At 47.1% G+C, this 27,940-nt stretch overlaps 5 protein-coding genes across 8 annotated transcripts in view; 2 read left to right on the forward strand and 3 right to left on the reverse strand.

Annotated features, from left to right (window-relative positions):
* Positions 1-1,958: 1,958 nt before the first annotated feature.
* On the reverse strand, positions 1,959-2,522 carry LOC132227773 (nucleoside diphosphate kinase, mitochondrial-like). Its single transcript, XM_059683281.1, has one exon. It carries the CDS (start codon positions 2,520-2,522, stop codon positions 1,959-1,961), a length of 564 nt encoding a protein of 187 aa, XP_059539264.1.
* A 367-nt stretch (positions 2,523-2,889) lies between these two features.
* Positions 2,890-5,800, forward strand: SPRYD4 (SPRY domain containing 4). The gene is made up of 2 exons (XM_059683280.1): positions 2,890-3,020; positions 3,351-5,800. The coding sequence occupies exons 1-2, from the start codon at positions 2,936-2,938 to the stop codon at positions 3,887-3,889; spliced, it is 624 nt and encodes a 207-aa protein (XP_059539263.1). The 5' UTR covers positions 2,890-2,935; the 3' UTR covers positions 3,890-5,800.
* Positions 4,887-19,339, reverse strand: GLS2 (glutaminase 2). Of its 4 annotated transcripts, none has more exons than XM_059683276.1 (18): positions 18,998-19,339; positions 13,769-13,868; positions 13,053-13,174; positions 12,348-12,477; positions 11,728-11,807; positions 11,482-11,645; positions 11,210-11,268; positions 9,917-9,949; positions 9,599-9,657; positions 8,283-8,349; positions 8,080-8,130; positions 7,715-7,891; positions 6,936-7,067; positions 6,734-6,826; positions 6,532-6,593; positions 5,977-6,053; positions 5,631-5,694; positions 4,887-5,538 (listed from the first exon to the last, which is right to left on the reverse strand). In XM_059683276.1, exons 1-18 carry the CDS (start codon positions 19,177-19,179, stop codon positions 5,382-5,384), a joined length of 1,809 nt encoding a protein of 602 aa, XP_059539259.1. In that variant the 5' UTR covers positions 19,180-19,339; the 3' UTR covers positions 4,887-5,381. The 4 variants fall into 4 exon arrangements, with proteins under 4 accessions (XP_059539259.1, XP_059539261.1, XP_059539260.1 ...); XM_059683278.1 differs by having other exon boundaries at positions 18,980-19,121; XM_059683277.1 differs by lacking the exon at positions 18,998-19,339 and adding an exon at positions 18,771-18,970.
* Positions 19,340-19,363: 24 nt separating this feature from the next.
* Positions 19,364-20,575, reverse strand: LOC132226556 (small ribosomal subunit protein uS8-like). Its single transcript, XM_059681155.1, has 2 exons — positions 20,116-20,575; positions 19,364-19,542 (listed from the first exon to the last, which is right to left on the reverse strand). Exons 1-2 carry the CDS (start codon positions 20,552-20,554, stop codon positions 19,364-19,366), a joined length of 618 nt encoding a protein of 205 aa, XP_059537138.1. The 5' UTR covers positions 20,555-20,575.
* Positions 19,512-27,940, forward strand: part of LOC132226558 (inner centromere protein-like) — a 47,528-nt gene continuing 39,099 nt past the window's right edge. The window contains 1 exon segment of the mRNA XM_059681156.1: positions 19,512-19,962. The gene's annotated coding sequence lies outside the window, so the exon portion shown is untranslated.

Below are 27,940 nucleotides of genomic sequence, written 5' to 3' on the forward strand. Positions count from 1 at the left end.
TGTAGGTTGTGGTTTTGATCACCAGGCTGGGTAGGTATGGAAAGGCAGTCAATTGTTCTCTCTCACCTCAATGTTTTCCTCTCTCTCTCTCTCTCTTTCTCTCTCCTTTCCTCACTCTCTAAAATCAATATGCATAATGATAAAATCAATAAGATTGGGGGGGGGGAAGATTGAGGTGACTGGGGGACATCCAGGTAGAAATGTCCAATAGGCTGTTGGGTCTATAGATCTGGCTGGACTCAGGAAAGAAGTATAGGGCAGAGTTTTGACAGCCCTCCCATAGTTGACAGGGGGCTCCACCAGAATAGAGATGCTCAAGAGTATGTATGTTGGGGAAGACTAGCTGAGATCCTCAGCAGGCTGGGGTTCCTTCACTTGCTTCACTGCTTTTGCTTTAAAGCTATAGCTACGACTCTCTCATAACAAGAAACCAGATGCTTTTCCTTTGCTTACTGAGCATCCTATAATCACTTCAGTCATGGCACTTAGTGCATCCTATTGCCCTGCCAGTATTCTCATCTATCCACTAGACCAGTGGTTCTCAGCCTTCCTAATGCTGCGACCCTTTAATACAGTTCCTCATGTTGTGGTGACCCCCAATTTCATTGTTACAAATTGAACATGATTAAAGCATAGTGATTAATCACAAAAGCAATATGTAATTATATACGTGTTTTCCGATGGTCTTAGGCGACCCCTGTGAAAGGGTCGTTTGACCCCCAAAGGGGTTGTGACCCACAGGTTGAGAACTGCTGCACTAGACTGTAGACCAAGCATGGCTAACATGCTCAGGCTGACACGGGCCAAATAAACGAGGCATGCAGCCCGCAAGCCGTGAGTTTGACAGGCTTTCTGTAGACCTTTGAAAGAGGGACTGTGCTTTGTGAGGGAAAAAAAATGAATGTAGGCAACAGTAATATCATATGGTCATAATAGCCTTATGACCATGGCGTTTGCAAGGGAGTTTGATGCAGGCACATTAAAAGATTTAAGTAGGGGAGTGGTACGATCAAATTTGTGATTTAGAAATATCACTCTGGCCCTGGCTGGTTTGGCTCAGTGGATAGAGCATCGGCCTGAAGGGTCCCGGGTTCGATTTTGGTCAGGGGCACATGCCTGGGTTGAGGGCTCAATCCCCAGTAGGGGGCGTGCAGGAGGCAGCCGATCAATGATTCTGTCATCACTGATGTTTCTCTCTCTCCTCCCTTTCTCTTTCTGAAATCAATAAAACATTGAAAAATTATCACTCTGACTGCAGTGTGGACACTGCATTGAAGCAGACGGAAAGCCCCACACTGGCTGGTGTGACTCAGCGGGCCTCCACAATTCCCCATCAAGGGCACGGGCCTGGGGTGCAGGCCGAGAGGCAACCAATCCATGTGTTCCTCTCTCTCTCCCCCCTCCCTGCTTCCCTTCCACTCTCTAAAAACATCAATGGAAAAAATATCCTCGGGTGAGGATTAATAAAAACAAACAAAATAGTGATGTTTCTGGTTAAGTTGGGAAAAAATATTGAGTCAAACCCTCCGTTCCCAACTCTGAAAATACAAAACCAACATTTGCAGTATTTATGTGTTTAATATTAATTAAAACAACTGCCGCGTACCCGCGGGCTGCTGCCTGTCAAGCTGTCTTCTAAGCTGCTCTCTCATTTCATTTTTCCGCAGGTCTGTTAGCCAGACGCCTTGCTGTTGTTCACAGCACAGTGAGGTTTAATGCCTCCCCTTGGGGGGGGGGGGTTAAACCACCCACTTTGGGGGAGGCTCCAACATCGGTCTGGCCTGTTGGCTCGGAAAGGCTTTGGTCCCAGCTCTCGGTGGTTCAGGTACCAAAGGGCACATAGGGTTGGCCCAACTGCTCTGGGCTGAGCAGGAGGGGCGCGGGGAGGCGGGATGGGGGAGGCGGGCAGGGGTGGGCGCGAGTCCTCGCGGTCCGGGCGGAGGCGGGGCAGCCGCGGCTCAGGCCGGGTCGAGGCTGCTGCGGTGGCCCTCGTCCGCCCAGTCCACCAGCTCGCTGCTCCGGAACCACAGCTGGATCTCCCTCCGGGCCCCCTCCGCCGAGTCGCTGGCGTGGACGACGTTCCTTCTGATGTGGAGGCTGAAGTCTCCTCGGATGGTGCCGGGGGCAGCCTCGGCCGCGTCGGTGAGCCCGACCATGGCCCTGGAGGCGCGGACCACGCTGGGGCCTTCCCAGACCATGGCCACCACGGGGCCCGAGCGCATGTGGCTGAGGAGGGCCGCGTAGAAGGGCTCCTCGCGATGGCGCTCGTAGTGCTGGGCCAGCACGCTCTCCGGCGCCTGGAGCATCTTCATCCCCACCAGCCGGAAGCCCCGCCTCTCAAAGCGCCGGATCACCTCGCCCACCAGCCGTCGCCGCACCCCGTCTGGCTTCACCGTCACCAGGGTCCGCTCCCGGGCCCGGGAGGGCTCCCCGGAGCTGGGGCGCACGGGCAGGCCGGGGCCCCGGGCCCGCGGGCCGCACAACAGCTCCCTCAGCGCGGCGCGCCCGAAGAGGCCGCTCATGGCGCCCGGGCCGTGGGCCAGCGCTGGCTCTGTCGGTTGGATATTTTTATTAAAAAAGTGAGAACACTAGAGCTCGGAGAAGTGATTTGTCTAAAGCCATACAGCGGAGCCGGGTTCGAGTCCAGTTACTGTTTCATGTTACAATCACTTGTAACCATCTTGCTATATCATCTCGTCCCTATTCAGTTAAAACGTGAGCAGCACTCCTTCCCACATAAAAAACCAATACGCTGTATCCACCGCCGCTGGCTCACTAAAATGGCGGCTCCATCCGGGGCGCTGGCTCTCTTACGTCATCACCCTGCGCGACAGCTTCGCGCGACAGCTTCTCGCGCCCCGAGTGCGAGCGGAAGCAGGCGGGCCGAGGGAGGGGCCCAGGTCGGGAGTTGTACCTTGTTCTTCCGGGGCGCAAGATGGCGCTGCCCTTTGCACGTTCGCCTTGCCTCTGCCGCTGGGGAGCCAAACGATTGGGGGCTGCTGCCGCAGAAGCCCGCAGAGGTAGGGTTACCTCCTTTTACTCTCTTTTACCTCAAAACGGTTTCCGTCTCTTACTCCCAGAGCTTGTCCACGCCCCACCTGCGCTGGTGTTGCGGATTCCAAACCTAGGACACTGTCTGGGTTCTTTAAAACCTAGGGCTTTGCCAGCCCGAGCTTTTTGGCTCGGGGGCTGCCTATGTAAAGCACCCCGCTCCCTGGCCCGCTCGCACGCTGACCTCCCTGCCTCTCCGTGACCTCATGCCGGCCTGCTTCCGAGCGTCTCCGTGTCTGCAGCTCTAGTTCCAGGGTGGGAGCCCCTGCCATCACCCAGTGTCTTTGCTCTGCCCGCAGGCGTCAGTTTCAAACTGGAAGAGAAAACCGCCCACAGCAGCCTGGCACTCTTCAAAGGTGACACAGGCGTCAAGTACGGCATGGTGGGGTTGGAGCCCACCCAGCTGGCCCTGAACGCGGAGCGCTTCCGGGAGTGGGCGGTGGTGCTGGCAGACACCGCGGTCACCAGTGGCCGGCACTACTGGGAGGTGACGGTGAAGCGCTCCCAGCAGTTCCGGGTCGGGGTGGCCGATGTGGACATTTCTCGGGACAGCTGCATCGGAGTGGATGCCCGTTCCTGGGTGTTCGCCTATGCCCAGCGCAAGTGGCACACCATGCTGGCCAACGAGAAAGCCCCTATTGAGGGCATCGGGCATCCAGAGACGGTGGGGCTGCTGCTGGAGTACGAGGCCCAGAGGCTGAGCTTGGTGGATGTGAGCCGGGTGGCTGTGGTCCACACGCTGCGGACAGATTTCCAGGGCCCAGTGGTACCTGCCTTTGCCCTTTGGGATGGAGAATTGCTGACCCATTCGGGGCTTGAGGTGCCCAAGGGCCTCTAGGACATCCATCCCTGGAGTTCCTGGTCACACGCTGGGCCAGCGTCCTCCTGAGAGTGTCTGAAGCCTTTTAACGTTGCCTCCAGCAGCCTCTAGCTCCCACAGTTCCGGTCCTCTGTGCAGCGTCGCAGTCACTTCCCTCTCCCCTGTGGGAGCTAGGCTACTGCCAGTTTTCCTAGGCTACCATGAGTGTCTTCCCTGACTCGCTGCCTTGGTCCCTCCGTCTTCCTGTGCCCAGGCCCTTCTCAGACTGTATTCAGTCCTGGGGTCTTACCTCTCAGCGTTGTTTGGATGTATTCACCACTATGATGCCTTTCTCTCCCTTTACCCATGTGTAACTTCTGTCTGTTCTCGGTGTTCTACTGAGTCTCTCCACAGGAAAGCCTTCCTGCCTCTGGCTGGAGGAGTGGTTCGGTGACGTGGCCCCTTCTCTGAAGCACATACGGAGCCCGGGCTCCGGCTCCCTCGGGAAGTGCTTTACTGTCTGTCTGAGTGAGAACAGAGCCCTCCTTCCTCAGTACCTCAAAGCTGGACTCTCGGCCCCACACACCTGCAGCTACCCTCACCGTGAGTCCATCTGCCTTAACCTGCATACCTCCGACACCTGGACAACCCCTTGTACTCACGGGCCAGTTACAACCACCACCAAAGGGAGAGAGACCCTGGGGGGATATCAAGGGCATTTGTGCTGGAAACTTTATTCTTGAGAAGTTCCATCCTCATTTCTGCTACAGTTGGAACTTCCAGAGGGAGAGAGACCTGAGGGCTTGCACATTTTGGGGCCTGCTCAGATCCAAACCCTTTCCCTCCCACTGCAACCTTGGCAGCAGAATACACTTAACCTAAAGCAGTATTAGGGGTTGAGGAAAACCTGGTGGGATGAGCATCTATGTGAATACATTATTTCTGTTTGACCCTGTGGCTCCATCTTATTCTGTCTTTATGATGGTGATGCAACTGAATACCTCCAGGGGAGAAAGAGGACTGGGTTTAGTAAAAATAATCATTTGTGTAATTAAAGTTTATTTAAGCACAAAATACTTTCTCTGTCTATAAAATTTCTGTTTCCTTGCCAAGGGGGACAGATCTCTCCAGACAACTAAAACCAGGTGCATAGCTCTATATAGACATGTGCGTGGTGGCTAGAGCCCCTTCACCCAAGTGTCTCTCTCTTTCTCTCTCATGATGGTTTCTTCAGGGAGAGGAAGAGGGGACCTGGGTGAAGACCTGGGAAGATTTTGAGTGGGCTAGGCAATTAGGCTATACCTTGAAGAAGCCCACAGTCTCCGTGGATAGCTCTACTGCAGGTATCCACCTAGGCACTTCTCTATACTCTGCCAAGGGAAATGGGGTATTTTGCCTCTCACAGAAAGCACTGGCCTGTCTTGGTCTGCACTGAAGGAGTGCAGCTCTCCATAGCATGTTTGGTGGTTATGGGTTAAATGTGTGGCCAGTTCATGATTTTTCTTGAGCAGGGACCATGTGTGCTCCATGCTCACACCATGCTCTCTAAGTTCTCTTTAGACAGAGCCTCAGCTGCCACTTCAGCCTGGTTCTCATATGGTGTGTAGGAGTCCTGGTAATCTTGAAGCAGTTTCACTACCTCCAGGTGATTGAACTGCACAGCATCGTCCAGGGGAATGTTGCCCCACCTGAGAGGAACAAAGAAGACAGAGAGAGTGCCCTGGTTCTATAGATAACAGTGGTGGCTACCCACACCCCCTTTTAGCTTAATCCTACTCACCTGTCCTTGACAAAAGGATTCACTTTGCAAGCCTCAATCAGAAATTTAACAACTTCAATGTGTCCTAGGAATACGGGCAGAAGGAAAATGAGAGGGTACAGATCCTGAACCTTTTGGTGACAACAATGGTGCAGACCCTTGGCAGCTGGAGTTCTGAACCAATAAAGGAGGGGGAAAGGCCTCTTCCCATTTTGTTCCCTGCAGTACCCAATAATAGCCTGCAAACTGAAGGGTGTCTGGACAAAACCACCCTGAGGGCGCACCCAGTTGGGTGGGGGGTACTCTTGGTAGAAAAGAAAGGGTCTTCCGATCTACTTATTTAACCTCTTATTTAACCTTCAGATACCTTCAGCTGCAGCAACGTGCAGGGCTGTGCGGGAGTCATAGTCTTTCTGTTCCATGTCCATGGCTGACAAGGCAAACCTGAGGGTAGTGGAAAGCAGCTGGAGTAACTCATATCAGCTTAGAATCACTCATGTCCTTTCTGAAGTGGGGTCAGACTGGATAGGTCCCAGAGCTTATGCCAAAATCGTAGGCCTCGCACAGTGTGTTCTCTACCCGGATGAGACTGTTACTCCCACGTCAGAGAAATGGGAGTGTGATGGTTCCAGAAACATCACTGTTTATCTGTGGTAGCTACCCAGTACATATTTGCCGATGTTGTAATCCTTACCTACCACCTCTGCTCTTAACACCCAGGTTAATCCTAACAGTGGCTACCACTAATTAAGGTCTTATCACATAGTAGGCACTGTACTTTGAAAAAATTTTCATTTCAGTGCACTGTGTGTCCATTGTATCTGATTCTAAAGCTGAAGCACTTAACTATTTTGCTATGATAACTCCTTATGAGATCTCTGACCGGGAGTATTTTATTGTGCTTATTTGGTCACAGAGGTACCTTCGAAGAGCTGAGACATCTCCACTATAGGCAGCAAATAACAGGTTTACCACAGTCTTGTTCTGGAAAACAGATCATACCCACTTGAGATTAACTGTGACTTTGAGCCCACCCATGCCCAGCTCCACCCCATGACGCTCCTCCCCGGATGCTTAGCCAAGGGTATTCTGAAATATTAGACGCCGCCTGGGGTCTTCCTTACCCTTACTTCTCCCCCTTCACGCCGCGGGTCTAACTTTCGCGCACAGTGTCTCAGGTTGTCATAGTTGTGGAAATTGAAGAGAGACACCAACTTCTAAAATTGTAAGCCAGAGAGATTATTTACTCCTCGCTCTTAGTAGGAGCTAAAAATTGCTTTAGTTACTCATTCGAGAATATTGGGTATTACGTGCAAAGTAACTTACCTGGCAGAAACTGATGCCCCTGTGGCTGTTCCCCAGCTTGTCCAGAGGAGGTGAGAGACACATCATTCCCATGACATTGGGAACCACCAGGAGGATGGCTCCTGACACCGCTGACTTGGCTGGCAGGCCCACCTTGGGGACAAAATTGAAACTGAGGATGAGCTAGAGGTGTCCCAAGTCTGGGTTAATAGTTTATCCCAAATGACTATGTGGGCAAGGCCACACCCACCTCAACCTTTTGGCTTGTTAATTAGCTTTTCCTACTCCTGTCCCCCCCCCCCCCCTTAAATTCATGGCTTCAGTAAGGAAATATTTATTGGGTACCTACTCCGTGACTGATGCTAGAACTAGGACAAAACCTCTCACTCTGATGATAGGAGATAGACAGTAAACAGGTAGACAAATAGACAAAAATAATCACAGCTTATGATCACACAGAAGAAAAGTAGGAAGATGTGATAGAGAAGTGGGAGAGGCACCACCTGAGGATAAAAGTGGTCAGAAAAGCCTCTCTCTGGAGGCGACATCTAACCTGAAGTCTAGAGAAGCACCAGCCATGTGAAGGGCCACAGAAGATTGGTCACAACATCATGTGTTTGTGTTTGAGGGACTTTATGTGTTTGGCAAACCCCTAAGGATTCTCAGCCTAATTGCCTGGCTGGAAGTTAGTGAATGGGAGCCAGGTACAAGCTTCCACCTCTCCACCTTCAGAGACTCAATGTCCTCTCTGCCTGGCTACGGGCTTGTGGCAAATGGATGGAAGGGCCAGAAGCACTTACATGGAAGGCAAACTGGCCTGAGAAGTCATACATGCCGCAGGAGTGCATGAGGCTGAGGGTGTTGCGCACGGCTTCAGCGCTCAGCACGCTCTCTCCTGTGATGGGGCAGATCCCACCATTGGCCAGGGTGGCTGCCATGACACTGCCTGATTCACAGGTTACCTCCACGGAGCACAGCTATGGAGACAGGGCAGAGGTGAGGGTGTGGTGTGGACCTGAACACTCTTGGTTGCAGAGCGACGTTCTTGGCATCCTGATCTTTCTACAAGTTCCCCTGGTGTTTCCGGAGGAGCGTCCCTTTGGGTCAGAGCAGGAAGTACAGCCTGTCCTGTTCCCTTGACCCTGAGCTGAGCAGCAGTGTTTACCTGGAAGTAGAGATCCAGGGCAGCCATCATGTCCACCCCCTTAGGGAAGCACTGCAAGGAAGAAGAGGGGAGGGGAGAGCATCTCTCAGGCCATCCGTAGTCTTTTCACACGGCCAGGATCTCAGCCCAAGTCCCCAGCCCGAACTGCCCTTCCCCAGCCACAGAATTCCCCGGGACTTGCTCTCCCGGCCTCTCCCGATTACCTTCTTTTCCTTTAGATAATAGCCGATGGCATAATTCCGATCCCCCGTTTCCTTCTCTGACTGGAATCTGAAGCAAACACCCAATTTAGTACTTGATGTTTGAGGGGTGGGTGTGAGGAGAAGGGGGAAAAATACCTTCCCTGAGAGAGACAACTACATTGCACATGTTAAATTAAATCAACCCCTTTATAAATTCTCAGTAATACTGCGAAACTCCGGGACCCCAGCAAACACCGGGCAGAGCTTTATTATAAAGTGTGAAAAACAAAACCCCAAATTGTTTAGTCATCTGGTCTAGAAAAACATGGCTTTGAGAGGCTTGGCAAGAAATCCTTACATCACCTCGTCCATTAAGTACTAAATAGAAATAGAGCAAGTTCTTTTATAAAATAAACTAGGGGCCCGGTGCACAAAATTCGTGCACTGGGTGTGTGTGGGCGGGGGGAGTGTCCCTCAGCCCAGCCTGCCCCCTCTCACATACTGGGAGCCCTCAGGCGTTGACCCCCATCACCCTCCAATCGCAGGATCGGCCCCTTGCCCAGGCCTGACGCCTCTGGCCTAGGCGTCCGGCCCGGGCAGTGGGGACCTGCAGTGGCAGCGGGGGGCGCTGCGATCATGCGGGCTCCGCCCCTGCCCCTGCAGGACACCTCTGGCTGAGGCATCCGGCCCGGGCAGCGGGGACCCACAGCTGCAGCGGGCCCATGATCGTGGGCTCCGCTTTAGGCCCAGGCAAGGGACCCCTAGCTCCTGGGACTGCCAGCTTCTACCGTGCCCAGCTCCCATCGCTGGCTCCACCCCTACTTCCTGCTATCACTGGCCAGGGCGGCAAAGGCACCTGATTCTCCGATCATGGCTGGGGGGCAGGGCAAAGGCGGCCCCAGGGCCGCCTTTGCCCTGCCCCCCAGCTCTTAGCTCCCCCCTGGGTTTCCAATCACTGTCAGTGGCAGGGGGCTTCTTCCTGCTTTCCCTTTCGCCTCCCTGCATTGTGCCTACATATGCAAATTAACCACCATCTTGTTGGCAGTTAACTAAGATTGGCAGTTAATTTGCATATAGCCCTGATTAGCCAATGAAAAGGGTATCGTAGTACGCCAATTACCATTTTTCTCTTTTATTAGTGTAGATAAATGCCAATGAAGGGGCTCAGAGAAAGCTGGGAGGCCAGAGTTCCCTTGGGATTTCTTCCTCCTATGGTTCTATTCTATTCTCATATTCTCTCTCTCTCTCTCTCTCTCTCATTTACACACACACACACACACACACACACACACACACACACACAATGTATTCAGCCAATCCTGTGAACAAGGACTTACGTGGCATTGCTGAAACCCACGAATTCATTTCCAGCCATTTTGTTCAGATATTGCAATACCTAGAAGAGAAAAAGAGGCATGGGAGGCACCACATGAGTGAGGACCCTACTAACTCTCTGAACTCCTCAGTCTTTTTCCCAACAAGAACTTCAGGTGCCTTTCTTCTCTGAGGCCAGCAGATCCCCACAGTTCTGGAAATAAGGCTTCTAGTATGGGCTGGTGCACTACCAAAGGGTTAGAGCCAGGCACTGGGGCAGCTGGAGAGGACAACATGCCACGGAGAAAAGCAGCCAGGGGCTGAGTAGCAAGGAAACTTACAAAATCAAACTTCTCTGCTTTGTTACAGTCCATCTGCAGAGAGAGAGAGAGAAGGGCAGAGAGATATCAGTGTTCCAAACCTAGGAAGATGACAGAGGAGGATCAGAAGGACCCAGTTAAAGTGTTAGACTAGTTTGCTTCTGGGAATGTGTTACATTTTACAATCACCTTTTTTTTTCTTTTTTATTAAAAAAACACACCAATAAACAGCTAAGACTTTTTAGTATTCATGTATAGTTAGTGACCTTAAAAACAAAATTGCTAAGATTTTATCAAGTAATGCATACAAATAACCTCACCCCATCTACGAGCCTCACTCTCACTTCCATTCTCAATTCTGCCCCTCATCACACACTCCCACTTTCATTTTCCTGGTTCCAATCCTGTCCCAAACCCCACCCCTATTCCAATCCCATCCCCATTCCTTACACCCCACGCTGGATCCTCACTCTGTCCTTTCCCGGACTCCCATAGCCATCTCCAAGACTGGAGTGACAGGAATGGGATGAGGGTGTGTGTTGCATATATTATAATATTCAAGTTTATCAATTATGTTGATAATTGAAATAAAGCTAAAGATTTTAGCTGAAAATCAAGTCCAATAGGGTCTGCTTCGATGGGAATGGAATGAGGCAGGCCCCAGATACAGAGCTGTAGATAGAGCTGTCCCAGAGCCTCTGCCCAGCTCTCGAGGGAGCCTGGTCTCCTCCCACCCTCATTACTTCCCGCACATGCCAACTACAGTGTCAACATCACAGGAACTCTGACACCTAAGTCCCTGGAGGAAGGGCTCCTAACACCACCTTCCCCAGGAGGAACTGTGATTGGCTCCAGAGCATTGCTGCCCACATTACTCTCAGGTTGTTACTCAAGCCCTGGGAGACCTACAGCTGACAAGCCAGCCTGACACCTTTGCTCAAGGCCAACTCATAGTTCCAGGTGACGTGAATAGCTACCCTGGCCTGGCCATTCACCCTTCCTTCTGTGTGTCCCTCACCCAGAAGTGGCCAATCAGCACCTAATAGTGTTGTCCTCCCCCTGTGTCTGGCATTTGGCCCTTGGTCCTAGGCAGGGGTCAGGACCTGCTCACTTCTCTAAGGGCCAGGAAGCTCTGGGTTCCTGACTCGTGGGTGGGGGCAGGGGTAAAGTTCCTTTTACTAACATCCTCATATGTGCCCTCACGGCCTCCTGGGGATCCTCAAAGGAATCAAAGCCCCACCAGTCTCCCTGGAGAGCTGGACAGATACGAGGGATATCGGAATGGGGTTTAGAGAAGGCTAGGGTGGCACTGACCTTGATCAGGGAGCTCACAACAATGGCGCCAGCATTGACCATGGGGTTATGGGGGATTCCTGAGGAAATACAAACCACCCAGTGTCTTATCAGCCACTGAGAAAAAACCTTGTTTACAGTCTGCCCACTCTGCAGGCTAGACTAGAAAGATTTCTTTGCTGGGGAGGATGGAATGACAGAGCTAATCAGGAAGGGCAGAGACATAAAAGAGGGTGAGGTGGGGATAAGAGGGGAGCATTTATGAGTCTGGTCTGAGCCCTGGCAGTGCTCACCTTCCTCGTTGAGGGAGAGCTTGTTGTAGCGCAGGCCACTGGGCTCCTTGCCCACAAACGTGTGCACGTAGTCAGTGCCTAGGGTGCTTACAGAGATGGCATAGGTGAGGGGCTTGACGCAGGACTGCAGGCAGAAGGGGATCTTTGTGTGGCCCACGGAGTGCCTGGAGGTAGACAGCTGCCATGAGAGGTCGGCCTATGTTCTGCACCCGGGCCCTGCTTCCCCTCTCTCACCCAGCATCTCACCGCTGACCATCCACAGTACACAGGGAGACGCCCCACAGGTCTGGATTTGACTTGGCCAGCTGAGGGATGTAGGCTGCCACCTGGTCATGAGTGGGTAGAGAAAATGGACAGAATGGAGATAGGGATGTGAAGAAGGGGAATAGAGCTGCTGAGGTTCAGGGTCAGGAGAATCTTCTAGATAAAGGCTAAAATTCTGTTTTCTCTAGGGCAACAGAGCTCTCTCCTGCCTGTTGTTTCCAGAGACACCCAAGACTTAAGTCCTAGAAGACCTTCTCTTTCTGTAGCTCCACTCCTATAGAGAAGGCAGTAAAGTCCATGAAAAGTAAAAAGAAGAATATTCTGGGATCAGCTTCCCTTTTTGGTTCTTAGGCTCAATTATCCTATAAGTCTCTTTCAAAGTTCTATTGAGTCCTTATGCCACATGTCCCCATAAAAACTTCAAATCCCCTCACTTGCTTTAGAAATTGCATGTATAGAAATACATAAAGCCCTTGTCTCCATTTTTAGAGGTTCTGCTTCTCACCCCTCATCCACTGGATTCCCAGCCCCAGGAAATCTCAGAGAAGCAAGGTATATCTGGCCCAGAGCCCTTGCCCCTCCCCTAGTCCCCGGGCCCTCACTTTGCCTCCAGTGAACTCTCCGGCATCCTCAAAGATGCGATCCACATGGCCCGTGAACTCCTCAAAATCAGGAATGACAAACTTCTTTCGGAATGCCTGGGTCAGGAGCACAATGTTGCTGCTCACACACCTGGATTCCAGACGTGAGTGGGTTAGGGAGCTGGAGAGATGCAGCTGTGACTCACTCTGGAGCCGTGGAAATTTGGAATAAAGGTGTGAGTGGTCATCAGGTTTGGGACCAATACTGTGTGACCTTTGGCACGTCACATTGTCTTTCTGGGTCTTGAGTTTCTTTGCCTCTAAAATGAGGGGCTGGAATAATGTGGAAAGATAGCCCAAGAAAAATAAATACTCGAATAATATGCATAGTAGGTCATCTTTATATTTTAAAAATCCTAAATAAGCATATTTACATATATTCTTATATGTATGTAAATGCATAGGACATTATCTAAAAGATACGCATCTGTTAATAATGTTTACTTCTGGGAAATGGAACTGAGATTGGGGAGACGGGGAAAGAAGAAAATGTATTTCTATATTGTTTGAACTCTTATACAGAGTATGTGCTTACTCATGTGTAACTCGTGTAATAATAAAATAAAATGAGGGGCTGAACTATCCAATCCCTAAGATCCCTCCCTGCTGTTATCATCTATGTCCAAGAACAATTGAGAGCGGTGCTCTTGTTTCTGGGGCCCTCACTTTTGGAAGAGATCTCGGTCCAAGAGGCCGCCACTGCTGGACTCTCGAACCATGCGGCGCATCTGGCTCATGCAGTCCCGGAGCCGGGGATCTGACGTCTGCAGTCCAGTAGCCTTCAGTGCCTTTAGGGTAAAGAAGAAGCTAATAAGATCAGCCACACGGCCAATAATGCAATCCTAAAAGTCTTTCCCAATGGACAACAACTAGCTTAACCCCAACTACTACATTCTGTGTAACAAATGGGTTTGCAAACTAAGAAGAAACATAATAGCTTTGAAGGCTAATGGGGGTTTCCTACCCTTTTTCACCAAGGCAGCTGGTTTCTGAACCCCTTGGATCAAAGTCCCAAACCAAGAAGATGGGCTGGGTCAGAGGAGTTAATCTTCCCATCCTGGGGCAGGGATGGGATTGTCTCATCAGCCGAGGCATCTACTATTCTTCATCCTCATGAAGCAACCCATTATTAGCTGCCCTGTACTTTTCCCCACTTTCAAGAGATCCCAAGGGCCTTGGCCAGATAATTCAGTTGGTTAGAGCATCGTCCCATAGGCCAAGATTGTGGGTTGGATTCCGGATCAGGGCACATACAAGAATCAACCAATGAAGGTTTAAATAAGTGGAACAACAAAATCAATGTTTCTCTCTTTCCCTTACTTTCTCTAAAATCAGTAAGAGATCCCAAGGGATTAGGGTTCTGAGCAGGTAGAGAAACTTACAGTAGTGAACTTGTGGATAGGGATTCGTTCCTGTCCCTCAGCAATAGTGTAGAAGAGCAGATCACCCAAGCGAGACAGCATGCCACTCTCTGACGAATCACTGTTTGGGGGCAGAGACGGGGAGGAGGGCAGGAAACTGAGAACTGATCCTTGCTCCTCCTGGAACATGGGCTTATAAGTAGTAGGTATCTTCATTCTAGGCCCCCTCCCTGAGCTATCTGATCTATCCCCATAACGTCAACTTTCACATCTGTCCTGAGAAGTCTTAAATGTTATTCACAAGCTTTTTGTTGTTGTTGCTGTTCCTGGCCTTTAGACTTTTATTTCTAGCTGCCTTCTAGACATTTCCATTACTAGATGTTCCACAGGAACCACACACTTAACATGTCCAAACCTGGTGTAATTTCACCTCTGCTGCTCTTCTTGTGTTTCCATCTGGGTTCATAGTGTTACCACTCCTCCAGTTGCCAAGCTGGGAACATGCAACCATTTGGATAATTCCCATACCTTGCATCCATGTTCAGTTGGTAAACAATGTTGGATGAATTTACCTCCATAATGTCTCAAATCGACCCTCTTTTCTTCTCTTCCCTTGTGCCAGCATGGTATAGTAGCAAGAACCAGAGTTTGCACCTTAATAGTTGTGTGATCTTAATATAGGTAGTAAGGTTATTTAATACTGCTGAACTGGCTTCCTCATCTATAAAATAAGGGTAGTAATGTCTGCTTTACATGGGTGATGTGAGGCTTCATTAAAATAACATTCCATAAATTCCAAAAACTGTCTTTCACGAAGCAGAGGCTCGGTAAATCATGCTTCCTTATCACCAACTCCTAACGGTACTATACTCTCTTCTTGCCTTCCAACCCATCTTCCACAATGCATGATCATCTTTCTAAAACGCAAATGTCATTTCACTACGGAAAACCTTGGATAGCTCCCTATTGCCTACAAAATAAGTTATTACTTCTTGGTATTCTTCCTTGGTATAGCATTGAAGGCTCTTGAGAACCTGCCAACATTCCTTTCCTATTCTTCACTGTGCCCCCTCACTCCAGTTATGCCAGGTGGCTCCCAAATGGGCCAGGTATTGTCAGGCTTCCTGGCCTTTGCTTATGCTAAAACTTCTGCATGGAATAACCTCTTTATCCTTCATGTTGCATAGTCCTGCTCATCCTTCAAGGTCCAAATCAAATGTTACTAACTCTTTAAAGGCTTCCCCAACCTGTAGATGCTGCTATACTGCTGGTATGACACAACATATCATCTTATTGACAGAGGAATTTCTCGTTCCACTGTTAGGTCTTTGTGTTTTATATATTTTTGTTTTCCTAGCATTGAGCAAAGTCCCTAGCACACAGTGGGTCTTCAAAAAGAATTACCTAGTTACACTTGTAGGAAGTTCTCTGTTCCCAAAATTATCTCTCTAGCTGGCTTATAACACTAAAGATTCCAGGTTATAGACTGGAATCTTCAGTTAAAAGACTGAAGATTTGCCAAAGCCGGTTTGGATCAGTGGATAGAGCGTCGACCTGTGGACTGAAAGGTCCCAGGTTCGATTCCGGACAAGGGCATGTACCTGGGTTGCGAGCACATCCCCAGTGGGGGATGTGCAGGAGGCAGCTGATCGATGTTTCTCTCTCATCGATATTTCTAACTCTCTATCTCTCTCCCTTCCTCTCTGTAAAAAATCAATAAAATATATATATATATTTTTAAAAAAAAGACTGAAGATTTCTTCGTCTTCAAGAAATGTTATTAATATGTTAACAGATTTAGAGGAATTATTTTATCAGATCATTCCAAATATGACAGCAATTTGAGATTAAGACCCTTAAAAACCCTCTGACCCAACAGTTTGTCCAGCATTTATCCTGTAGGTGTACTCACATACCTACAAAGTAACATATTCACTGCATTGTTGCTGATAGGTAAGACTAAAACAACCTACATGTGTATTAATAGGGAACTGGATAGGTGATAGGTAAACTATAGTGTATTTATATCATGGACTATTGTGCAGTGTTAAAAAAGAAAAAAGAAAAAAAAGAGAGCCCTGGCCAGGTAGCTCAGTCGTTCTGATACACCATGGCTGCAGGTTTGATCCCAGCTCAGGCCACATACAAGAATCAATCAGTGAATGCATAAATAAGTGGAACAACAAATTGATGTCTTTCTCTCTCTCCCCTTACCTCTCTAAAATCAATAAAAAATTAATGAGGGCATGCGTAAATATTGACTTAATATGATGTAATAGTAATTAAAGGAAGCAAGCTAAAAACATTATTTTTAGTATGGTACTATTTATGTTTAAAAGGGAAAAGTATATATATTTGCTTTTTCAGGCACAAAATATTTCTGGAAGACTGATTTATCTCTCCCTAGATGAAGCAGGTGCTGGCAAAAGGGGTGGGAGGGATATTTCCCACTATATATCTTTTTGTACATTTTGAATTGTTAACTATATGCATATGCATGTTATCTATTGAATAGGATATATGCGAATGTGAATATATTCTCTGTTGAAACAATGCATTAAAAATAAAACGATATTAAAAATCAAGAAGCTTGGCATAGACTAGGCATGTGTATATGTATTTTGTTCTAGGAGAAATACTAAGAGAGGGGGAAGCTTTCCTGTTTCTGAGGAAATCCAATTGTCACAATAAACGTAGTGCCTATAGGGAAGTGAGGATCCATGTGGTGACAGAGGAAGGGAGGAAAAAGATATCTTAAGAATAGCTCAAGAAGGAAAATACACAGGAACACTTTGAGGGCAGGTCTTTCTGCCCGAAGCTGAAGGAAGACAGGAAATAATGCCATCTTACTGAATGTGTCTCAAGCCTTAAATAAATTGTACACTCTTGCCCTGGTCGGTATCTCAGTGGTTGGAGCATCGGCTTGCGCACTGAAGGATTTCGAGTTCAGTTCCCGTCAAGGGCACGTACCTCGGTTTGGGTTTGCTCCCTGCCCCCTGGTCAGTTGGGGCTCATGCAATCCATGTGTCTCTCTCACATAGACCTCTCTCTCTCTCTCTCTCCCCCCCCCTCTCCCTCTCCCTCTCCCTCTCCCTCTCCCCCTCCCACCCTCCCTCCCTTTTACTCTCTGAAAGAAATGATGGGAAGAATGTCCTCAGGTAAGGACTAACAAAACAAACCAAAACAAACAAACAAAATTGCACACCCTTTGACCTAGATATGGATTGATCTACAACATAATGTTGAGGGGGGAAAGCAAAATGTAGAACAATGTATATAGTATGACACCATTTGCATAAAAAAGGGAAAATAATATTAACATGTACTACTGATATATGTAAAAAATAACTCTAGAAGATTATACGAGATACCAATCTCTGGAGAGCAAACTCTTCTAGCAATTTATTCTAAGAAATAATTGAACAAGTGCACAAGAGTATGTAGTAACTAAACTGAAAATTGGTTAAATTATGATACTTCATACAATGGAATCTTAAAATGGCAAAATGGCAGCCATTAAAATAACAATATATACACATATTCAATGATATTGAAAGCTGTTTAAATGGAAAAGATAGGTTACTAAATAATATGAATGCCAAAGCCCTATTTTTGTTAAATTTTATGTATACATATATAGGATAGGATATATATGGATATATATCACAAAATTAATTGGAAACTTAATTTTTTTCTTGATGTTCTATTTATCTTGTTTTTCTTTTATAATAAAAAAGCTAAATATTAAAAAACAAACCAACAATAACCTGAATAATGGTATTTTCTCTTTACTCCCCCTTTTCCCCTAACACAAGAACCCCTCCCCCTTCAGTGCTCTCAGCTCCTTCTGCCCAAGGGAGCATCAGTCCAAGGCCATTAACAAGAGTCCCTGGGAGCACAGGCAGCCATAGGCAGGGGGATCAAGCTTTCTAAAAACACCCTGATCCACCTGACTCACTGGATAAGGAAAGGGGCAGGGACCAGGGACACCTCTTGCTCCCCACCCCACAGAAAGTGTGCGGGTGAAGGAGGTTAAGCCTTGGCTCTATCCCACCGTCATTTCTCCCAGGGCAATTATTTGGGGAAAGTTGAGTGGGGGAGTAGATCAGGAGAGAAAGGGCTTATTCTTTAAAGTTGATATGTCCCATGTCTCCTTGAGAAGAGGCTGATGGAAAAGTACAGCATAATAATTATTAATAATAAACACATAAATAATACCATATTGGTCAGAGCTGGGAATCCAGGGGCGGTGAGGTAGTGCTATGTGTCTGGCTACTTTAATTACGGTGTGCACATCTTTCTGAAAGTCATCAGTAGATGTCAATGACAGGGGAGATGGTCCGTTTCCTGCTCCTGCTATAATAGAGCAGGGGCGACTTGGACATGTCTGCCTTCACTTCTGGGGAGGGCAGTATTTCCTGTCCTGCCTCTGTCTGTGTCTCAGAGGAAAGAGGCGCAGCCACCAAGCGTTCCTGGGTATTGGGGGTTAGGGCACAATAAGAGCCCCAGAGGGGAGAGGGAGAGAACCCTATAGATCAGTAAGCCAGGGAAGCACAGATAACAGATCTGATGGGCTCTAGTTTCAGAAATCTGCGTTTTATGCCCCCTCCCATCCCGCCACTATGATAAAGATTTTCCCCATTCAACAACCAACTGGAAAAACACCCTTATTCACAGATTAGGGAGCCCTGGCAATGCACACACCCAACACTTACGCAAACAACACACGCACCAACGTACTTGCGCACCAATAATACACGCGCATCACATCATACGCCGAGAACGCGCCGAGACACAGACCCCCACACTGACAGACCCCCCCACCCCGACAGACCCCCACACCCCGACAGACCCCAGTGCAGCAGGGCTCGGGAGGGAGGCTGTTGCGCCCCCACGCACCCCCTAAGATACCCGCGAGGAGGAGGAGAGGGAGGATGAGGCTGGTGGTGCGCACACAGCCCCGCACTCAGACACGTGCACCGAGAAACACGCCGCGCATCCAGGTTCCCGGCGAGGTACGCACCTGGGACAGGCACCATCCCGAGGACCGACCTGACCAAACGCTCTCCCGGGCGGACGGCATTTTACTGCCCGAGCGCGGCGGACCCAGAACCCCAAATCTAAAGGAAAAGGCATCGCCGGCGAGTGAGCGAAGAGAGGAGAGGGAAGAAGACGAGCTGCGCTCCCGAGGAACGGGACTTGGGAGCTAGTGAGTGGGAGCCGGTGCCCTACCCGTCGCGCAAGCCTTACTGAGCCTGGTGCTGCGGCTGGTGGCTGTGCGGCGTCTCCCTGCCCTGCGCCGCGGCCTCACTGAGGTGGTGCCGGACGCCCCCGCCCAGGAGGGGGCTCCGGCTCAGGTGACCCCAGTCTCCCCTCCAGCAGTGACTGCCGGCCCTGCTCAGCGCCTTCTGCAGAGCCTTCATGGAGCGCATCCCCCCAGCACGTCGCCCGTTCCGGCGGAGCGCCCCGGGCGTCTGAACCGTGGCTGGAAGGAGGGGCGGAGGAATCGGGGACGAGGAAAGGTGGGGGGAGCTCTGGGATGGAGTGTGAAGCCCGGGAGGTGTCCGAGAGCTGGGGCCCGGTGGGTGGGATTGTAACAGGAGGAGGCGCCTGTCCCTATAAGGCTCGAGCCGCTGTCAGGTGCACCCAATACCCGCTGGCCAGGGGATGGGTGAGCGGATCCCGGGCGAGGGGAGAACGCGGGCGGAGGGCGTCTCGGTGCGCGGGGAGGAGGGGGCGGGGCCGGAGGGTGCGGATGGACACGGCCGCAGTGCAATCACCAAGGAAGCCAGAACCTCGGGGGCGGGGAAAAGAGGAGCCTACCCAATCAGTGCAAGGGGGCGGGCCGCCCGAAAGCCTGCGGACTCCAGCGCGCGGCGACCCCCGAAGTCGCAGGCGGGGCGTGCGGACGCCGAGGGCGGGAAAAGCGCGTGAGCTCCGCTCGCCGCGAGGACACGGCGGCCCGGGAGGATGGGGTTCGCAGAGGAAGAGCAGAGGGGCGCCTCTCTACACTTAGTGGCCCTCGACGTTCGGAGGCCAGAAATGGCCCGCAGTGGCCCTCGCAGTGCGGGCGTGGAGGCCAAGGGCTAATCTCCGCCAAGTGGTATCGGCGAGCGGGGAGTCACACGGCCGGGAGCACCCCGACCGGAAACAGCCCCCGCGGCACTTTAATGAGGCCAGGAGGCCGCGAAAAGCTCACCGCGGTGCTTGCTCAGGTGCTTGGGTTCTCTTATCTATGTCAGTTATTCAGTGGCTGTTTAGGGTGCTTGGGTATTCTTAACTCCGTGCCCTTCAACGTTTTATTTATTTTATTTTTTTATTGATTTCTTACCAAGAGGAAGGGAGAGGGAGAGAGAGAAGCATCAATGTTTGTTTGTTTTTTTTTCCTTTGAGGCATTTTATTTCCACATATATATCACATCCCTGGAAAAAGAATCCCAGGATTTTCCCTCCTGTGTGTTTTCGTCTTGCTTCTTCATGGTCCATGATGCCCGCTGAGGTCGTCAGTACAATGAAACCAAATCGACGGGACGGAAGCAAGTTGTTCTGCCATTTTTCTAGACCTTTTAGTTGCACATCAAATCTGGGGCTGATTACTCCACACTTGTTCAACCTGCCTGTGAGGTTCACAACAATTTTCCCAGCTCTGTGGTCATCAATAATTTCAAATTCGCCGATGTAACCGTGCTTCATCAGCACAGGCAGAAACCGGACGATGACTTTGGAGCACGGCCTGATGAGAGCCTGGCGCTTGCCTCTCTTTTCGGCCTTGTTGATCCTCTTCAGAGCATCAGCCAGGACTTTCATGCGCACCGTTATGGCCGCGCGGGCAGATGGCCGAAAGAGGGGAAGCATCAACGTTGAGAGAGAATCATTGATTGGCTGCCTCTTGCACGCCCCCTACTAGGGAGCAAGCCCATAACCAAGGTCCATGCTCTTGACAGAATGGAATCTGGGACCCTCCAGCCCGCAGGCAGACTCTCTATCCACTGAGCCAAACCCACTAGGGCCGCCCTTCAACATTTTATAAACCGTAAAGTACTTCCAAAATCTTAGTTATTTCAATTGCTTGCCCCTGTCTTTCTCAGGGGCCAAAAAGAAGTGATGCATAAAAAGAATTTTGAAAATTCAGCACATTTAGGAATTTTACCATTTGCAGCTAGAAGAACATTCACCTGTATCTTCACAAAGCCTACCTCAGCATCTATATTTAGTAGGAACTCGTGTAAATAAGAGCTATCACCTAGTGTGTATAGTGTGCCCACCTTTATATAATTTATCTCATGCTCTTACCAGAGACCTACAAACTAGTTATTAGTTGTATTTTGAAGATGAGGAAACCAAGACTCAGAAATTATGACTTGCTTGAATAAATAACCCAGCTAATTAGTAGGGGCAGGAATCAGACCCAAGTCTCTGACGACAAGGCTGTCTTCATGATGCAGCTTTTACCAAAATTAACTGTTAGATTGAATTATTCCAGGAAATGACCTCATCCCCTAAAGGAAGCATCTTATGTGGAAGCATTATGATACAGTGCTGAGAGTTGTCTAGAGGCTGGCTGTGTCACAAAATAGCACTTTTCATTTTGGGATTAAAATGAGCATCAAGGGTAACCATGGGGAAATAAACATCAAAGCCACACGCTGGTGTATTCTGTGGAAAGGCAATTCTCCTTTGCCTTGTTAGGGTTGGGGGTTTACTTGGTTTGAAACCATATGAAGGGACCTTTCTTTGTGTGTGTGTGTTTGTTTCTCTTCTGTAGTCATTTCCTATCTGTTCTCCGACGGGCATGACTCTAATTCAGGAACCCCAGCTTGCCCTGGGATGGTTCATGCATGGTTTTCCCCATTAAGTAATTTAAGGAAGTTCTGGGCCTAATACTTTGTATAAACTCAAGCCAGCATTAGTTTTTCCAAAGGTAACAAGCTAATCTTATCCTTGTTTCATAAGAATGTTATTTCTCTGAAGCTTTTTGAACTGTCAAGAGAAAGATACCATATCTTAGGGGATTTCTAAACATTAACCAGAAGTTATTTGCTTCCTTTTATTTCCTACTCCCGCTTTTTTGAATTAGCCTTAATTATAATCAGTAATTAGTTCCTCACTCTTTTTCTCTCCAGTTCTCTCCAATAATAGGAATTGGTTGGGCAGTGAAGCAAACCTTCCCCATAGAAGGGGAGGTTGTTTGCATAGAGAACTAGCCCCCAGCTGAACTTTGGCCTTTGGACCCATTCTTCTTTTACTACAATATTGCTGCCTCTGCGTGCGGATGGAACATGACCCAGTGACTTGGGAGGCCCAAAGCATAGTGTGAAGTATAAGACATTCAAGAAGAACAAGTTTGTCATCCCAGGTGGTTAAGCTTGGCAGCGTTAGGCCCTTTTTTGGTTTCTGATGGAAAAGGACCCGTCTAGTTAAATCTGTGCAAAAGTGTTAGCCAATTATGACATGGCCAGCTATAAATGAGGCTTTTTATAAGTGAAAGAAAACTCTTGCATGTACCTCTAATAGGTTTTTTATAAAATATATATTTTATTGATTTTTTTACAGAGAGTAGGGGAGAGGGATAGTTAGAAACATCGATGAGAGAGAAACATCAGCTGCCTCCTGCACACCCCCTACTGAGGATGTGCCTGCAAGCAAGGTACATGCCCTTGACCGGAATCGAACCTGGGACCTTTGAGTCCGCAGGCTGACGCTCTCTCTATCCACTGAGCCAAACCAGTTAGGACTGATTTTGAATTCTTAAATCAGAAAAGCTAAACCCTCTGTGGTACAAAATTGGGAACTTGATGTTTGTGTTCAGAGAATATTTACTTGTTATGATTTATTAGAGCAGTGATTCTCAACCTTGGCTGCACATTAGAATCACCTGGGGATCTTTTTAAAATCCCGATTTCTGGGCCTCATCCTCCGGAAATTCTGTTTCTTTGTTATGGGGTGGGGCCACAACATTAGTAACAAAGAAACAGAGTTTCCGGAGGATGAGGCCCAGAAATCAGGATTTTAAAAAATTCCCAGGTGATTCTAATGTACAGCCAAGGTTGAGAACCACTGTATTAGAGGTTCATTTGTTCAATTACTACAGGTGAAGGATTATTTCACCTAAGTTATTTTTTTCGTTAATTTTTGTTCTGCTAATGTTACTATTGGTATACTCCTTTCTGTCTTAGTTTCTCCATTTGTAAAGATAATCTGTTTTTCTGGGTAAAATATAAGTACTGAGAACTCTAACATAATCATCTGCCATTCGTTCAGTGGATATTTTTCATTGTGCCAGGCCCAGAAATTAAAAGAACAGTTTCTGACTGCCCAGCCAGGGTCACTCAGTGGTTGAGCATCGACCCATGAACCAAAAGGTCACCAGTTCAATTCCTGGTCAGGGCACATGCCCAGGTTGCAGGCTCCACCACCCTGGGGCATATGGGAGGCAGCCGATCTCCCATTGATGTTTCTATCTCTTTCTCCCTCTCCCTTCCTCTCTCTTTAAAATCAATAAAAACGTATTTTAAGGAAATAAAACAACAACAACAAAATAAAAAACAGTTTCTGACTATTGGAAGAAATGAGAAAGTCAGTGTTTAAAATTCCTAATGAGCCCTGGCCAGGTAGCTCAGTTGGTTAGAGTATTTTCCCGATATGCCAAGATGCTGGGTTCGATCCCTAGTCTGGACACATATAAGAATCAACCTCTCTCTTTCTTTCTAAACTAAACTTAAAAAAAAAATCCTAGCCGGTTTGGCTAAGTGGATAGAGCATTGGCCTGAGGACTGAAGAGTTTCGGGTTTGATTCTGGTCAAGGGCATGTACCTCGGCTGCTGGCTCAATCCCCAACCCTGGTTGGGGTGCTTGTGGGAGGCAGCCAATCAACGTGTCTCTTTCACATCGATGTTTCCCTCTCTCTGCCTCTCCCCCTCCCTTCCACTCTCTCTAAAAATTAATGGGAACATATTCTCAGGTGAGGATTAACAAAAATAATAAATAAGTAATTCAAATAAAATTTATCATAAAAATGCTAAGATGAAGACATATTCAGAGGAAGACACCTAACCAGGCTCAGGGTCAAGGGCAGCTGAGGAAAAGGGGGAGGGGCCTAAAGGAATGTTGGGTGATGGGAACCAATTCTGAAAAGGATGAGAGATGCTCGCATCGGGATGAGGATAAAAGTGTTCCCGACAGAGGTCTCTGCAAGAACTAACAGCATAATAGAAACATCCGAGGGACTCTAGATCCGTGTGGTAGGAATGAAAGTTTGGTTGGGTGTGAGAATGTGAACCAGTGAAGATGAGGATGTAGGTGGGGTCTGCATTATGAAGAGTTTTCAACACGATGATAAGAATATTCAGCTACATCTAAAGGCAGCTCCATAGTCAACCTTCCAAAGCGTCTCTACTTCACCTAAGCTCCCCACCCCCTGCTTCACAAAGAAGCCCTCAGTTTCCTGCTGTCACATTTATAACCCCTGCATCTCCAAGTACTATGGACGAGGAAGCGTGTCTTCACTCTCAGGTTAATCTCTCCACTTAACTTGCTTTCCTCTGTAATGACTCTATCCTTCAGCCTTTAAATATGCTCAAGTCTCTACCATCTTAAACCACCACTATACTAGTATTTTGACTCTTTGTATGAGTGTGATTACAAAGTTAAAATATACTTCAGTTAAGCAGCTTTATGCAATTCAGATTTTCCATCAATATTGCTCTTCTTTAAAAAATGGTGATATAATTGATATATTTTTACTCTTATTTATATTCCTTCTACCACCAAGTTTTTTGAAAGAGTCGTTACACTTACAACTTCTTTCTCACGCCTCATTCATTCCTCAATAATTGTGAAGCTCAGTGATGCTGCCATTATGTTGCTTGCGTTTATGAGCTTTAAGGGATTCATTGGGGCTTAAAATTTAAATATGTTAATCAAGGCCACCAAATAGATTAATAAATTTTAAAATTGCTAAGACATCATTAGTAAGCAAATGTATTTGAATAGGATTCAGATTCTGGCTAGAGCACTATGGTGCTGGTGCACATGTTTAAACTTGATGTTGGATCTTGATGGAGTAAGTGAAATTTCATATAAATTTGAATGTATCTATGATATATTCCAGTATGCTTTCCTAAACTCCTCTGGTTTAGCAATTGCAAATCCAGATTTTTAGGACTGAAAAAGTATAAATAGGAACATGTGAAAAAATCACAATATATCATCACACTGGTTAGATTTACGATGCCTAAAATACACTTTCTATTTTGTCAAATAATGTCTCCTATAATTTAGTTTCTCTGATGGCCATAAGGCTAGATTAGAGTAAATCTGAATCATTATAATATGAGCTTGTAGATTTTGCCAGAGTCCCTAAAAATATTTTTAAAAACTCTTTGAAGCCTAACATTAATTTGAAAGATTTTGAAATAGCAAAAAGAATAAACTTTCAGATTGTGGTTGATAGCATTTTAATACTTTTTTTTTAACCTAAAGGATATTAAAGATGTTATACCAGTCTTGTATTACCATATAGTGAACAAAATTATTCTCTAAAAGACTAGCTAAATTAATTTTTAACCACACTTATCTACATTCCACAAGCCATAATTTCTCAAGATCTTATGTAATTTGAAGCTTTTTTACATCATCCACTTTTGCTAAAAGTTGTTACAGCCCTGGCCAGCGTGACTTAGTGGTTAGAATGCCGGCCTGCCGGCTGCGCACCAAAGGGTCTTGGGTTCCATTCCTAGTCAGGGGCACATATCTGGGTTGCAGGTTTGGTCCCTGGCCCGGTCTGGGAGCCTGCTGGGGAGGCAACCAATCGATGTGTCTCTCTCGCATTGATATTTCTCTGTCCTCCCTTCTCTCTCTCTCTCTCTCTCTCTCTCTCTCTCTCTCTCTCTTCCCCTCCCTCCTCCTCCCTTCCACTCTTTCTAAAAATCAGTGGGGGAAGAAATATCCTCTGGTGAAGATTAACAACAACAAAAAAGTTATTGGAATTTTTGGATAAAGCAATTTTAGTTAATCAGGTTATTTATATAGTAACTACTACTAAGGTAAGAGATTTTCAGAGTTAAGTATATTTATTCATATATTTGCATTTATTATTCCAGTACAGTTTACTTTAATTTGGATGAAAAAAATCACAGTAAAAAGTACAGAAGGGCCAAAACCGGTTTGGCTCAGTGGATAGAGCGTCGGCCTGCGGACTGAGAGGTCCCGGGTTCGATTCCGGTCGGGGGCATGTGCCTTGGTTGCGGGCATATCCCTAGTAGGAGATGTGCAGGAGGCGGCTGGTCGATGTTTCTCTCTCATCGATGTTTCTAACTATCTCTCTCCCTTCCTCTCTGTGGAAAATCAATAAAATATATTTAAAAAAAAAAAAAAAAAGTACAGAAGGTGCCAAATAAATATATAATGTAAGAAATGATTACTTGCTGTTTTGTGAGAATTATTAAATACAGAAATTGGAAAAAAGTAATATTTCATATAAATTGTCTGGGATAGTTACAATACTGGTACTTGATTTCAGATTTTTCTAAAGTATATCTTAGAAACATCAGTGATGTGAGAGATTCATTGATGGGCTGCCTCTTGCATGCCCCACACTGGGGATCGAACCTAGAACCCATGCATGTGCCCTGACCGGCAATTGAACTGTGACCCCCTGGTTCATAGTTCAATGCTCAACCACTGAACCACACTGACTGGGCCTTATTGGAGGTTTTATTGTCCAATAAGACAAGAAAAAGAAATAAATGGTATAAGGATTATAAGGAAAGAAAGAAAATTGTCATTATTTACAAATGATATTTATGAGGAAAATCTAAGTGAACCTATAGGTAAATTGTTGGGTCTAATAAGAGAGTTTAACAAGGTTACTAGATAAAAGATCATTGTCCATAATTTAATAGTATTCCTATACTATTAAGTATGAAGTAATAATTATGCTTATTTTTTAAAAGTTGCATTGTGATAACATTAGAAACTGAGAAGTACATATGAGCAAACCTAACGCAGGCTGCGTAAGAATTTTTGGTAAAATTATTAAATGGAGAAGTATATCATATATTGCAAATTCGAAGATGGCTCCCACAATCCCTGCCGGGTGATATTCATGCCCTTGTGTAATCCTCTCCTCTTGAGTGTGACTGGACTTATGATTTGCTTCAAAAAATAGAATATGGCAAAGGTGACTCTCCCTTGTTGATTCCATGTTGTGAGCTGCCGTGAGGAGAGGGCCGCATGGCAAGGAACTGAAGGCAGCTCCCAGCAAGAAACTGCAAGGAATTGAATGCTGCCAAAACTCAAGTCACAGAGGGGCTCCTTCCCAGCCTGGAGCCTGATAGGCCATACTCTGCAGCCTAGATGGGCCATCCCCAAATATCTGACCCACGGAAACTGAGATAATAGACGTGTTGCTTTACACCACTAAGTTTGCAGTAATATTGTTATGCAGCAATGGATAACTTATAGACATGTTAAGTGGAGGGAATAACTCAGTGTCAAAAAATGGAGGTTCTCAAAGTAATTTTTTAAAATACATTTTTATTGGTTTCAGAGAGGAAGGGAGAGGGAGCGAGGGAGAGATAGAAACATCAATGATGAGAAAGAATCACTGATCAGTTGCTTCCTGCATGCTCCCCATTGGGGACGAGCCCGCACCTGGGCATGTGCCCTTGACCAGAATCAAAACCGGGACCCTTCAGTCTACAGGCCGACGCTCTATCCACTGAGCCAAACCAGCCAGGTCTCCTTAAAGTAATTTATAAATTTAACACAATTCCATTAAAAATCTCAACAGCATTTTGTACAGAATTTGCATGAATCCTAACATTTTTGTGGAAGACAAAACAGAGCAGACATCCTTGCTTTGTTCCTGGTTTTAGGGGGAATGTAGTCAGTCTTTCAGCATTAAGTATGATGTTAACTGTAGGTGTACTTTTTAAAATTTGTTCTTTATGAAATTGAGAAAATTTCCTATTAGTTGAGAGATTTTATCATGAATGATTATTAGGTATTGTCAAGTGCTTATTCTATATCTACTGATGTGGATTTTGTCCTTTATTCTATTAATATGTCATATTGTATTACTTTGATTTTTGGATATTTAACCAGCCTTACATTCTTGATCATAATGTATAACCTTTTTTTAATATATTTCTGAATTCAATCTGCTAATATTTTGTTCAGATATTTTACATC

Source organism: Myotis daubentonii, chromosome 2 (assembly GCF_963259705.1).
Source record: "Myotis daubentonii chromosome 2, mMyoDau2.1, whole genome shotgun sequence".
Taxonomy (NCBI): Eukaryota; Metazoa; Chordata; class Mammalia; order Chiroptera; family Vespertilionidae; genus Myotis; species Myotis daubentonii.